Genomic DNA, 14,722 nt, shown 5'->3' with positions numbered 1-14,722 from the left:
AAAAGCTTCTGCTGGTCTCCATAGAGAAGAACAGGAGGCAGTGTGAAAAATCAGTTGCTTCTCTGCAATGTGAACGCAGCAATAGACCACTCCTCTTTCTGATTTAGTCTCAGATTTAGTGGCAGGATAATTACATGAAAAATGTTAGATATTGAAATTGGTCCACAATACGGAAACATTACAAGACTTTGTAAAAATGATGAACTCCCATCATACTGAGGCCATAAAGAGGTACAATAATCACAGAGAAAAGGACACATGTATTTTAGACCAAAGCACATTGCTGCGTTGATTGCTTTTTACTGTAATTCTTGCCAGACAAAAAGGTGAATGCTGAGAACCCTTCAGTAAACAATGCTCTCAGAAGTCTCACATTCCTGCAAACCAAAACAAACCAAAACAGCCAGCACAGAGGATCCTGCTTTTAAAGGGTGGCCTTCGTCTGCAGCCACTCTCAAGGTGGCATAACTTTCCAGGATTTTGGAATTTATTTGTGAGGAACGTGGCTGTTTTTGATGATTATCTTGTTAGGCTCTTATCCGGCAGTGTTTTGTTAAGAGAAGCAATTGCAGATGGAGATGACTGCGCTGATGGGGAGATATTTCAAAGTCACTCTCACCGCCCTAACAATAGCCATATAATCATAGCTAATCAAGGATAATGGATGGGAAGTGGCCACTTGGACTGAAGGGTCATCTATCTTACCCAAAATCTCAGTGCTCACACATGCGCACCCTGGCCTAACTTCAGTGTTCTGTTAATAGAACTGTGCTCGTCCCCTGGTCCCCTGGAGAGGAGCCCGGGCCTGGAGGTTAAGAGCATGAGGAAAGAGGGGTGGAGAGAGAGCAATGCAGGGACATTTGGGGACGCTTCTGTTAGCCTCATTTGCTTATTCACACACACACTGCTAACCTGAGACAGCTTTGCTGACCCCATCCCCCTACACACGCACCCACCACTTCTGCATCCAAATCACTAGCTCCACTGCACTCTCAATCTGTCAATCACTTTTTTTTTTTAGCCCAAACAAATCATCCTCTGTATCTGCCGTTTAATTGGGACATGACATGAGACAGTTGCCGGAGATCTCGGTCCCCACAGACAATTTTCTGAGGCTACACGAGGAGTTAATGAATTATAGGCATGGTAATTATGTATTCTAAATATAAGCGCTGGGTCTCATTATTGCACACGGGTGAAAATACATCAGGGAAATCAGACTGATTTGAATAGTGCTGCTGTGAGATAAGGCACGGAAATTAATTTGTGAGACAGGTACGAAAAAGACAGACAGACCATTCTCTCCCCTCAACGGATAAGCCTTCATCTGAACGGTGAAAATAACTGCAGCCGATAAATGCATCACTTTATCATCATAATCATTATCATGATCACCACCCTAATCAGCATCTATTATATTTTCTTTCATCATTACTGCAGTGTTGCTTTCTCTTAGACTGATCTACCAGAATATGTTTTAATATGCAAATGAGCTTCCTACCAAATGTAAATATTTTGTGTTTTACTCTGAGCACTCTGTGAGCATCTTGACCAATCACAGTTTTAGATTTGAGTTACTGCAGGCTGAAAGAAGACCAATACAACTACTAGAGTCTAAATATGATGGCTTGTCTCTCTAATGGGGTTTTGCTTAATGTTTACAATCTGAGACCACTAGTGTCCTGGAGGATGCCTTTTGATCCCATTAGAAAACCATCAAATACATCTACACCCACTTAAGATCTTTTATGATGAGATAACAACCAATCAGGAAAACACAAAATACCACTGGACACCAAAATCATATCATCATGAACTAATAGATCCCTTTAATGGACTTTAAGAATTTTTTTTTAGCGGAGATGCCCTAATATTATTATTATTTTTATTATTATTGCTATTATTATTATTTATTTATTATATTATTAAGCCTTTAATTTAACCAGGCAGGGCATTTAGAACAAACTGTTATGTACAATAGCAGTCTGGCAAGTGCTGAAAGGAAGAAAGAAAGAAAGAAAGAGGAAAAATAAAATTACAAATATGTAAAAGTATCAAATAAATCATCATAGATGCTGCCCTTAAAAGCAGTGACAGATAAAATGTGTCCAGATTTAGTGTTTTCTGTTGCTAGACTGAAGATCATCTGAGAGCACTGATGGATTTAGGAGTTTCTTGCTTAATATAATAAATGCCTGGGTACTATTTCAGCAATGCGTTTCTAATACACAAATCTAATGCAAAATCTCCATCACGTAAATACAACCAATTTTCAACATATAAAAAAGTCATTATTAACAATATATTGCCTACAGTTTCTAAGACAATGGTCAAAATTGTGGAAAATGAATAAAACGCATATCAAAGTCCAATCAAAGACTTCTGCTGTCATCCACAAAAACAAGCCCAGCACCCGAATCTATAAATACCGCCGCTGCTTGGAATATTCAGCGTGAGTATGTGTTGGGCTGGTGTTTAATGTTCGAAAGGGGTTTGAGATGAGAGACAAGCTGTCACACCGAGTTGAGCTCTCTCTCACTCCTCTTTCTCCTTGTCTTTCTCTCTCTCTCTCGCTTTCTCTGAGTGTCAGCCCACCCAGCTGCTTCCACTGTCTGCGCTCTTCTCTTCCTCATAGCTGCAGATCTACTGGGGCAACTCCAGGGCAGCAGAAAAAAAAAAATCATGTTTTTTTTTAGTGGCCAGATTGGCAGAAAGTGGACACACACTGTGCAACAACTGAGAAACACCAACAGATTAAAGCAAGAGGTGCACTGAAAGTTTGAGGGATGTGTGCGGAGGACAGAGGGACAGATGGATGGAGAAAATGGCAAGTCACAGAAAGCGGAAAGAGGACAGGAAGGAAAGAGCTAAAATAAACATGTCAGACTGGTTTCCCACATCAGTTTAAAGTCTAGTTTTGGAATAAAGTGCAGGGCTTTGGTAAAGATAAACTGAACTGCATAAGTCTACAGGACTTGCTTTAACCCCTTAACCACTGGACGATCCGGATTCTCATTTGTTTGAATCAATAGTTTTAATACATTTACATCATTAAATGTGAGTTATATCAGCGCCATGATTTACATTCATTACTTCTGAAAGAATCAAGTGAATTCCATGTTGTTTAATTGCATAGTTCTTACAGAGTAATACATGGTAATTAATCAAATAAATGGAAAATAAGACAAAAATGATGCATTATCAGTGAAATACACTTAAATATACCCCAGGACTACCTTTAGATGCACATCAATAAACAGCCAATAGAGTTTACGGTAAGTCAAAGAGAGAGAACAGAATAGAGAGGGAACGAATAAGAGAGAGAGTGAGAGAGAGAGAGAGAGAGAGGAGAGAGAGAGATGGACTTCCTCTCCAGACAAAGCCCAATTCCTACCTCTTCTGCGGGGCAGTGCGAGCTCCTGTGGGCCCCGTGCTGAGCCCCATCCCCCGGGACCCTGCTGCTTCTTTGTCTGACGTTATGTGTCTGTGTGTGTCTGTGTGTGTGAGAGAGAGAGAGACAGAGAGAGAGAGAGTGTATGTGCGCGCGTGTATCCCAGTCCTGCTTCCTCACAGCGAGTGCCTGCCGCCTCAGCCAACTCAATCTCGCTCTGTCTCTCTCTCTCTTTCGCAAGCACACACCATCCACACACACACACACACACACAACGTGCACGAGCCCTCTCTGCCTCTTTCCACCCCGATTATGTGGTCTCCTAGCGACAGCCAACAGGGGGGTGCCTTTCGGAATCCCAGAGCAGGGCTGCCTGCTGATTGGACGGTCGGGTATCCGCTAATGAAGATGATGGTAATGAATTTTTATCCTCGTCCATAAGCATTACCCATCCTACCACCCTCTTCCTCCTCCTCCTCCCCACCCTACAACCCCCACCCAGGCAACCATCACTAGAATATTCACTGGAATTGGGAAAGAGAGGCTGGGTGCAGCCAAAATGCAGGAAGAAGGCCAGTCCCAGGAGAGAGCTCACAGTAAATATGATCCCTGTCCAGTATTTGATGTCTGGCATTCACCGGTCTGAGAATGCCTTTATTTGACATCAGACTGCAACATGGGCTGGAGGAGGGGAAGGGACTGGAAGAAAAGACCCCACGACGAAACCTTTTTAAGGAGGCAGAGGAAATTCACAAGGTCGCGCTTAATTGATTGCTCCGCTTAATGGAGTCTTTTCTTGCTCATTAGCGCTGTAAGTTTGTGGTTGAGGATTTCAGCCGGCAGGCCCAGGAAATACAACAGACGGACCACTCTGAGGTGAACTAACAGGTTCACACTCTTCACACAGGGCAGCACCTTCTAACACTCAATAATAGTGGCCAGTTTTGGAGGAGGCACCTCAAATTGAATATAAACGCAAGAGCCTTGCCGAACCTCGCCACAGGAAAATGGAGCCTATTATCAGAGCTGCTAAATTGAGCCACTTATTTCCTCAGTGTTGCATCTGATAGAAACTACCTCACCCTGTTCCAAAATGGATTTCTCTCATATGTGAGTAAAATATCATATTGATTGCAGTCAGGCGGGCGGGAACGTCATTGATTGCGCGCGGCTCATTAGCATACAGATTAGCTGCTGGTGGGGGCCGATAAATTAGAGCAGAGGAGTGTGGAAAGGATGGAGAGAGGGAGCGCATCGGGGAAGGGGGGGGGGGGGGGCGTTTAAAATAAATGGGATCTGAGGAAAACGGAGAAAGTGAGAGCGAGAGAGACAAATGAATGAGGCAGATGTGAGCATCAGTAGACACAGGAAGATTTAGTAGCCAGATGTGGAAGCTGAGAGGAATGAGAGCCTAAATAGCTTTTATAAGGTGAGGACAGGAAGAAGGGGCCAGAGATATGTACTCTTAAAGGGCCCAGACACTGAATGTTTCAGAAAATAATGTTTATGTTACCAACGTTATGTTGGCAACTTCTATATGTCGACTTCCACAAAAACAGCTTATTTTGAATGTACTGTTTGTGAGGTCACAAGGGCCTAATTATGTACAGACTGCTTTCTCAATGAGCCATTAAACAAAGCAGCCAATCAGGACATCGTCATTTACATATATCAGCCTTAAAGGCACAGACAGTCTAAAAAAGTAAGAGACTGGAAAACTGTCATGGAATAATTCATTATGGCTATTTTTTCATGAAAAACACCAATGTGATATGATAAGTAAACCTTGGGATAAAATATAAAACAGGACCTATATAAGATATGAATCCTTTAAAAATAAACGTATCAAAAACAGCAGAAGAACTATATTCGTGAATAACCCTTTGGAAATTCACAGAACCTCCATTCATTCATTCACACCCTGGAAACATAAATCTAAGCCAAGACCCATTCAGGGACAGATTTTGAGGTGCACTGGCATAGATGTTCTAATAGAAACCTAGAAAAACAAAGGCAGAGAGATTGGCAGAGATAAGACGAGAGCAGATGAGAGAGGAGAGGGGGATGGAGTGGTGGAACATTATAAAGTGATGGAGAGATGGAGAGAGGAAGCTGTGAGATGGGGCTGCTGGATGAGATGGGATGGGGGGGAGTGCTCTCTGTCTGCTGCGGGTTTGATCCACATTAGTTACCCACTCGGCCAGCCAGCGGGAAGAGAGTGGGGGGCAGGGTTCACAGCAAAGGATAGAGAGAGTGAGAGAGAGAGAGAGCGAAAGAGAGAGAGAGAGAGAGAGAGAGAGAGAGAGAGAGAGCGAGAGCGAGAGAGAGGCCAAACTGTAACACAGAGCAAGATTCCAACTAATTTTTATTTTCTGCACACTGTTCCCAAATTGTAATTGCCTTTAGTGTGTGGTTCAAGAAGAACCTTTAATGAATAGAGAATATTTGCAAATTGCAAAGGTTATTTAAACTTTAAGCCCTTAAATCTCTAAGTGTATTGTTATTCAGTAATAAACTTGTGATTTATTATTCAGTAATGAGTTATTGTGACTTTGCGGATTCTATAAAATCACAGGTCGGAATAACAAATAACATTTTTAGGAAGCCACAGATGACACATGAAGAACAGCTGATGACACAGAATATGTTTTGAAAGCACAGTATGTTCAGTATTATTGTCTTTAAATTTCCTATTATCTTCTCCTGTCATATTGTATTTCTACTTAAAACTGACCTACATATGACCAAAATACAAATACCTTTTATAATAAGGTAGTCTAAATACACCATTAATGAAAAATAAATAAATAATAATAAATAAAATAACCTAAAAAAATAGCCTAAACCTTTACGCTGATTTTCCAGATCGCAGGGCCACCGCACCCTACCCCCCACCATGTGGAAGGGATAACTATAATTAAGAACCAGAGGAACTGAAGTTGATTTCTTAGATCGGATTAATTTCTTGAAATCCCATAGAGAGATCTGGAATGAACTGGGAGTGTCTTCAGTACATCTTTTCCCTTTTCTTTCATTTTTCTGAGGTTGTGCATTTCAAACCATGAACACATGAACTGTTAAAAGAATATATACAGAACCGATATCAAATCTGAATAGCAGTTTTAATTAACATTTATTTAAATACCTGTGAGATTTCTGCTGCTTTCACTTTAAAAACCCACAGCGCTGAGTCGTTACCATGGAGACAGAGGGAGACACTTTAAAATGACTTCCCATTGGCTAAATGGGCTGTGCGCTGAGCAGAGGTGGATTTAACAGAAACTTTGTATCACACGCACTTCAGGATAAAACATTAATAAAAAGCTTACCTCTGTCTGCACTAAGATAAAAATCTAACCAAACAAACACAGATCTAAAAGTTGTAATTTCACACCACTTCCTGCGCCTTCTGTGAGTTTATTGGCAGGCTATTTTATTACGGATTCAGCAGCTCCGCCTCACTGCTGTCACTTGACCTGAAGGCATCAGAGGGAGTGTTTTCTGAAGCAGGGCTCTTTTACAGCTGGCTTTGTTCTCGCCTCGACCCAGAGCATGTTGGAGAGATTTCTTAATTACAACCAATTTGTAGATGTTACTTTGTCCAAACAAAGATCACATTTTTTTATTGTGTAGGGTTCATTTACTGTGCTATATCACATGGTACATAATAAAAAGAGTTTAAAATAAGAAGGGAAATTTAACAAAAGAGGGGTTTTTTTTTGGCCCAGAGAGTTGGGGTCCTTGGTTTGGGTATTAATTCATTACTGTCTTGACTATTCAACTTTCATCATAGTGAACGGTCTCTTTCATACATATATGGTAACAAAGAAATGTTCTGGATTATTCAGGACCCAGTGGAACTGTATGGGTGAATGGAAACACACGTAACATTTATCCTGGACTTTAAGTAGACTTTATCCCCGATACCACCCTACAACAGATTCCGAGTGAAATCTGAGTGAGAGCATGTGTGAACACAGCTGCTAATGTCCCGGAGTGTCTACTGCATGTGCTGCACAGGCAGACCCCAAACTTCTGAACAAAACACGTGACACGCAATTCCAAGGAAACACACAAAAACATGGACGTACAACTCACTACAATATTGTTAGCGCTGTGATTTGTGTAGATCCACAAAGAACAAAAATCTTTGGGTTATGGATGTGAAGACTTTGTCAACATGGTCTCCACACAATGTAGAGGGAGCTGGAGATTAGCACATACTTGTTCCACTGTTTCAGAAACATTGGCGGTAGCTGTAGCGCTTGCCAGAGTGCTGCAACATTTAAGGTTGAATAAAAAATTAGAATAAAGCTGAACTAAAGCCTGTAACGATGTGTTTTGTGGCTCACTATGTATGTTCTTCTACAGGTAACACTCATTATTTGGGGACTCATTATTGTAGTTTACCATAGTTTTTCCATTTAATCTGTCCTAAAGTGCTCCGAGCTCCACTGCTTGCACCTGTGTTTACTTTCTGTTCTCTATTCTCATTGGCTGTTGAAGGGTCTAATTCAGCATTGAGTTGGAGAGTTTACACTACGGGACTACGTTCAAAGTCTGGTCGGCAAGAATCGAACATGTTTGATATGCTGCAACTGGTCTGAAACGTGACTTGGAGGCAAACAAATCTGAGTCAGAGCCCCTCACACGCTACACGACCCCCCCTCCCCCCCCCCCCGACCGACACCTGCAAATGCACCAGATTCTGCAGACTAGAGCCGACTAGCAGTAGGGTTGTGTAGTTTAACCCCAGCTTTACACCACAAGTTTCCTTGGAATTTCTCCAGAGTTCATATGTGAACAGAGTTCTAGAGAGCACAATTGGCCTTGTTGTCTCTGGGTGAAAAGGATGGCATTCACTCAGCATGAGGTTAGTCAATGCAGGCATCAAGCATTTAGTGTTCTACTCCAAGCATGCTGAACTGTCCAGTGGCATGAACAGAGGCATTGGCAGGCTTCACATGTCTCAGAGGATGAATGTACTTGCCTTTGAATTCCAAACTTGGTATCATCTTTGTCTGACTTGGTACAGGCTTATGGAACAGGCAGAAAAACAATGAAAAAACAAAACATGAACTTTTCAAATTCCAACTACCACTGCACCAAAGACATGTACTAATTTTGCACTGAAGGAGCGATTAAAACACTATCATGCTATTTTAGATCTAATCTGCCTCTTGCTTTGTTGCGAGTGGTGCAGTAGGCCGATCAGCATGATGTGATGATGTGAAGCGTTGCTGATTAGCCTAATGGTGATCGCCTGTGCTAAGCTCCTTCACTAATCATTGCAACATTTCATCGTCTGAGCACGCCTGCCTCGAATGCACTCAGTAAACTCGTGTCCATGGCTCTTAGTCCACTGAATGTTTGCTTATAAAGAGCAGGTGATGGATCTGCCTTAACAAGAGCATGATGTTGCAATCCTCACTTACATCATGGCAGGCATACCCTCACATCCTCATAATCTAGAATGATTTGTTGTCTGAAAGGGTTGACCCTCAGAACACGGAGGGCTGAGTCTGTGTCAAACAAGCCAAACATCTCAGAGGGCCTTGAAGCTTTGAACTGCTAATGTGTGAGATTAAATGCAGCCAGTAAGGCTGAAATAACTTACACACGACTATAAACTCTCCAAACTCTTAAGAGATTCAGCTTCAAAAACTAATTATCAGAATCTTCAAAAAGCTCCAACTGTCCAATCAGCTTTGGGGTTCTGTAGAAAACATGTAACGAGTGGTCCTGAAACATTCAGAGCTCCTCCTAATACATGATGAAGCATGACCATTCCCCTTGGATTGATGTGGGCTTTGAGAACCAGAAACAGATCTAATTCACAACAGAGGCTTGCCAGGAGCGGGTCAGTTGGATCTAAGCCTAAATAATGTCTGTTAAAATGAGATTTGTCCAAAACAAGCAAAATAAAATACAGACTCTTATGTTTGATGTGCTATATTATGGTAAAACTTCCCATGGGGTAAAAACAATAGGCATAAAAATATTGCAAGTATTGTTGGAGAAAATTCAAACAAAACACTATTTTCAGTTGCCCTTTAAATAGGGGCAACATTATATTCATTCATTATTAAATTATATTAAATTAGAAATCAGACAAATAAATAAAATTGGATCTTATTCCATTAGCATACATCCAAAGACAGGATGTTCATCTTTTTCCTGTTAAGTCCCCATTTGTAAGATATAAGATTTTGCTCCAGCAGCAATTTATACCCCAACAGCGCTTGCTGAATCACTGTGCAGCTTGACTTTAAAATGAGCAGTAGTGTAATTAGGCAACGGTGCACGTGTACGGCAAGTGTCCCTGTACCCCGCTTTGCCCCTGGCCCCTGAGGCCCAGTTAATTGCTGTCCCTCTGCTGCCTCTCTCAGTAGGACTGGAGTTTATACAGCCGCAGACATGCATTCCCCAGTGACCACGGGGGTCTCATGGGGGTTGAAGATCAATGCAGGCGGGCTGGATGAAGCCTAGATGGGAAGGCCATGAATAAAGTATACCCTGAGTTAGGTTACCTGGGGCCTCCTCATTTTTATTAATGGGGATTAGACTGTAACAGCTAGTAATGAGATCCTCTGGACCCCAAAACCTGATGTAAGAATTACAGAGATGGATGCAACTATGCTTTATATCCAACACTGGTTCATGATGGCAGCAAAGAATGTTGCAATTAATCCTCCCCATATTACACTTGAAATATACGTACATGAACACTTGTTTATTTATAATGTACGTGTAGTACGTATAATTTTTTTTGGGAATATTTATCATTGATGACAAAATAAAATCTAATGTGTTTCTGGAGAACAACGGTGCATTTTGAACTTGACAGCATGGCAACCGTGCCCGTCCGTTCAATGGTCTTAAAAGCTATGTTTTGTGCTGTGCAGGGCCATATGATTTCTGCAATGTGGAGAACATGGAGGTAATAATGGAATTGAGAAACACAAACAAACTTGAAATAAAAGCACAATAAATAATAAGAAAAAAAGTAGACTGCTTAACTTTGTCAACCTCACCTGGACACCTACACGCCTTCCCCACTTTTGCTCATGTTTGCTATAGCCAAACAATGGCAGAAATTTCAAGAGATACAAAAGTCACATTTGTGACATGCTTTTTGTTTATTTGCAGTTATATCCTTTAAAAAATTTTTTTAAATATAAATAATGAAAAAATAAGAAAAGATAAATTGGATTATATCCTAGTTGTGATTCTCAGTCCTTTTGGTTTATTATTATTTTTAATGTCCTGTTTGCAGAGCCAGAGCCCAGTAAACCGGACAGGAAAGATAACAAACTTTGAGGAAATTTTGGCTGAATTTTACAAGATATGTATTGGATTGAAATCATACACAGTGCGTTTATATTACTATGTAAATAATCCATATTTGTTAAGGGGTCCATGTTACAGAAAACTTGGTTTATCTTAATCATTTTTTAAATAAAATTGAAAGTATAATATGTAAACATTGGTGAAGTCAGAAACTGTAGATGTTTCAAAACATACTGTGTAATAGCATATTTAAATACAGCCCTTATACAGAAACCAGCTGCCTATTTTTAAGTCATTATTTTGTGATGTCAAAAGGCCAAGACATTTATTTTTAACACTCATTCACAATTTAGTTATAAGGAATGTTTCATGAGGAACAGTAAAAGGGCAGTTGAAATGAACAGAGGTCAAAGGATGAATGTTATGTAAAATTGACCTATTTGGTTTCATAAAACCACAGAAACAAACTTCATAAGCAAACCCCAGGGAAAAACAACAGAAAACCAATATATAAAATTACATAATTAATTATATTGAATAATAATATTAAGAACCAATTCATTCCAGAACTATCAAAGCCCCAGTTATGACTTCAGGTCCAGTATGGCATAACCTGCTAACTATAAATGATCTTAAATAAAGAACTTCTTTTTGCAAAATGACATTTTTCTTGTGAGGGAAATGAGCTTCAATGAATGGAGCCTGTTTTAAAGGATCTCAGGGCCAGAGAAGCTGTTCTGCCAACTGCCTGGCCCTCAGCACTGCAGGTTTCCCCATGACAGCAGAATGATCTTCACAAGTGCTGACTGACAAAGGCGTCTGCTGCGTCTGAGATAGGCCTGAAATGTCAACCGTTGTTGTTTCAGTGCTCAGCCTCCGTTCTGAATGTCAGAACACTAGGAAGCATACAGAGCAGAGCACTGTGGCCCAGCTGGAGAATGTAAACATCAGTCCAGGAGGATCCTGTCAGCCCAGCAGCAGACTGAGGACACTGATGCACACATGGACACAGCGGTGGACAGCAACTGGGAGATGCGTGACATTTAGCCTTTTCTCCAGATGCCCTGCTGCTCTGCAATCAGACAGATGCCATTCAGGCAATCGGATGATTCTGATCTCCCACTCTCGGATTGATTCAGTCTTTGACCTCAGGTTTAAAGGAAGACACTCAAGCCTCTAATTCCTTCATGTAATCTGCAGTTAGTGCACAATACCTCAGTCCCCCTGCAATTAACCTCCAATCTCTATCCTCCAACTCCTGGGCCACGACACTATGAGCTCAGCCAGATTATTAGATAAAAGCACTTCACTGCTGGGAAAGGAGAAATGACTAGCTACACAGACCATAAACTAGATATCAGCTCTGATGAAGATCTAATATATACTTCAGACTGTGCTTTGCGTGGTGATATGTATGTGCTATAAGGTGGAACCGTCAGGGAAATATATGTCTGTAATGTTTGGTTCGTTTTAAAGTAACAGTGTTATCACTCTGCAGTGCCATAGAACCACACTTATTTTATTTTTATGTTTAGGGTGGTAAAAAAGAAAGATTAAATTCATGCCAAAAAGAATTAGCATTTAATTAGCAAAAATTAGCAAATTAGCATTAAACACAGCCAAGCAAGCTCTCCCACTGGTTTGGACTTTAGGAGCTAAATTAAAGATGAAATGAAGGCCTAATGTCAGTTGAACCAACAATATAAGTTGGAATTGACAGTGAAATCAACTAATAACTTTTTGACCTTTCTCAAGGAAAAACAATACTGATAATCCTGCATACGTAACTGACTGTGAATTAGATACGAAAATATTACCAGTTGCACTGTAAACAACAGTAAATTTAATCTTAAATGGTTCAACATACAAACGCATTTTCCTTTGTGCTCAAAGCTATTGAAATAAATATGCCTCTTAAAAGGGACCTCAATTTTGTCTATGCAGCAAATATTTCCACACAAGAACAAAATTCAGGTTTTATGATTAAGGATTACCTGTTAAACAAAACCTAATAGAAACGATTGCTTATCTTATTCTTGCATGATGACATTTACAGCTGTACAGAAGGCAAACAGACAAAAAAGATTGCAGTTGATTGTTTATTTAGGTCTATTTTGGTTTAATCTTTATATAAATGAGTATGCAGAGAGTTGCTAATTATATTTGTGTTCAATATAAATCACTGTATGAACTTTTTAAAGTTTTCAGCAAATTTTATTCAGCCCCTTAATCATTTTGGCCATGTTCATCATGTTATTAAATGTTCATACCATTTCAGTTATAGTCTAGCCAAGTGTCTATAATGTGTTAGAAAGGAACAGAAGCAGCTCTATACAAGACTGTATGACAGGACTTTACTGAAGGACTCTCTGTAAAATTGCAACATTACAATACAATATATTACATTACAGTACAATATATGTAAAATGTTTGTTACAAGCTTCAAAAAAATCATGGGCTGTATTTGTAACTGTAATGCTTCAAATGTGTGTGTAGCATAACAAATACCACATATTCTAAGTGCTTACAAACTAATAATCCACTACCTAAATAAACTTGAACTGATTTCTGTTAAATATCCAAGCTTAGACATTTGAACAGCTAACTTGCTGAAGAAAATCTCTAAAGCGCTAACATACCACTGCAATCCCTTAGAAGAACAGTACCTGAATTAGCTTATGGTTGAGAAGTTTCTCAGTGTGTTCTTAGTTATGGATGTTTGTGATGGCCCAGCTCCTAATCAAGCTTCATAGTTGTGGACAATTACGCCTGAATGACAGATTTTGGAGAATAAATTAAATGAATCAGGTGGATGAATCAGAAATGAATACTAGTCTCACATTTATCTGTGGGTACATGGTGCTAAGTGGCATGCACAGAATCTGTAGATCTGGATACATGGATTGAACTTGAATGAGTTTAAATTCCTGCTTTAATAAAATACAGAGCTGTTTTCCTGGCCTGGAATGGTCCAGGCATGTTTCTAATTCTTTTCAAGCTGAGTAGAAATTTGGCTGAAAATCTACCTCAACCGTGCCAGAGAAAAGCACACAAACACACAGACACAGATACACCGATAGCAGAGCTCAAGTCAAAAGACATGCACACTGTGTAGTGATTTAGTAGAATCATTCACTTCAGCTTGACCTACTGTGTGTGTACAGTACCAAAGAGGGGCATGACCCATCCCTGAACCCTGATGCTCAAGCCTTGTGTCGTTTCAGACATTCACCTGGGCTTAAATTCAAGAGAGCAAAATTCAACTCAGACTTAAAGCTAAAAATGCAGTTATTGAATTATTAGCTGTGTCTTTTTTCTAGAAATAGAGGTATACATCAGTCTCCTCTTCATAAATTCATAAAGAAGCATGACAACTGACCCTGAGCTTACTTAGGCTTAAAGAACTTAACAGAAGCAGATCTAGTGCATTCAGATGCCTGCCAGAAGTGGGTCAGTTGTATTAGAGCTTCAGAGTTGCCCATCAAACTGTCAGATTTAGTGAGCTCGCTCCTTTCAAAAGAGCCTGGAAGCATGCTAGAGAGAAAACAAGCACACAAACACACACACACATACATACACACACTCACTCTCTCACACACACACGCACGCCCAGACCCAACACACAGCTCATGAGCCAAGTTTAAGGAAAGGGAAACCACAGAGTCGTACTATATTAAAACCAAGACTCTCCTACCGTTAGCTTAGGCCTTGTCTTTCCCTCCTTGGGTTTGATTTCCTCCTGCTTTCCAGCTCTCCTACACCATTTCTGGGTTGTGCTCTCCACACACTACTCGCTACAGACCAGAGACAGCAGCAAGGGGGGGAGTGGGGGGGGGGGAATCCAAGCATTAGCATTCCAAAGGTCACATGTGACGCACGACCAGCCAATCAGAGGCCACCTTGCAGCGCCACTGCCCACCCACTGCCTGTAGACTCCTCCCCCCCCCTTCCTCCTGCTCTGTGCGGCTGTCAGTCCACCAGGCTCTGCTAGTCTGTGGAAGTCGCCATAGCAACACAAAGAGATTTAACCCTTCCGTAGGC

At 40.6% G+C, this 14,722-nt stretch overlaps 1 protein-coding gene across 3 annotated transcripts in view; it reads right to left on the bottom strand.

The window, feature by feature from the left end:
- The window catches only part of phc2b (polyhomeotic homolog 2b (Drosophila)), a 40,075-nt gene extending 25,582 nt beyond the window's left edge, over positions 1-14,493 (bottom strand). For 2 of the 3 annotated variants that reach the window (XM_066666005.1, XM_066666006.1), the window contains exon 1: positions 3,395-3,638. In XM_066666005.1, the coding sequence (XP_066522102.1) occupies positions 3,395-3,444 (50 nt within the window). In that variant the 5' untranslated portion in view covers positions 3,445-3,638. Of the gene's footprint in view, positions 1-3,394; positions 3,639-14,375 lie in introns of those variants that run through there. The other variant, XM_066666007.1, reaches the window with a different exon arrangement.
- Between the last annotated feature and the right edge of the window lie 229 nt (positions 14,494-14,722).

This window comes from Hoplias malabaricus, chromosome 3 (genome assembly GCF_029633855.1).
Source record: "Hoplias malabaricus isolate fHopMal1 chromosome 3, fHopMal1.hap1, whole genome shotgun sequence".
Taxonomy (NCBI): domain Eukaryota; kingdom Metazoa; phylum Chordata; class Actinopteri; order Characiformes; family Erythrinidae; genus Hoplias; species Hoplias malabaricus.
The sequence above is the reverse complement of the archived record's forward strand: the minus strand, read 5'-3'. Positions and strand labels throughout refer to the sequence as shown.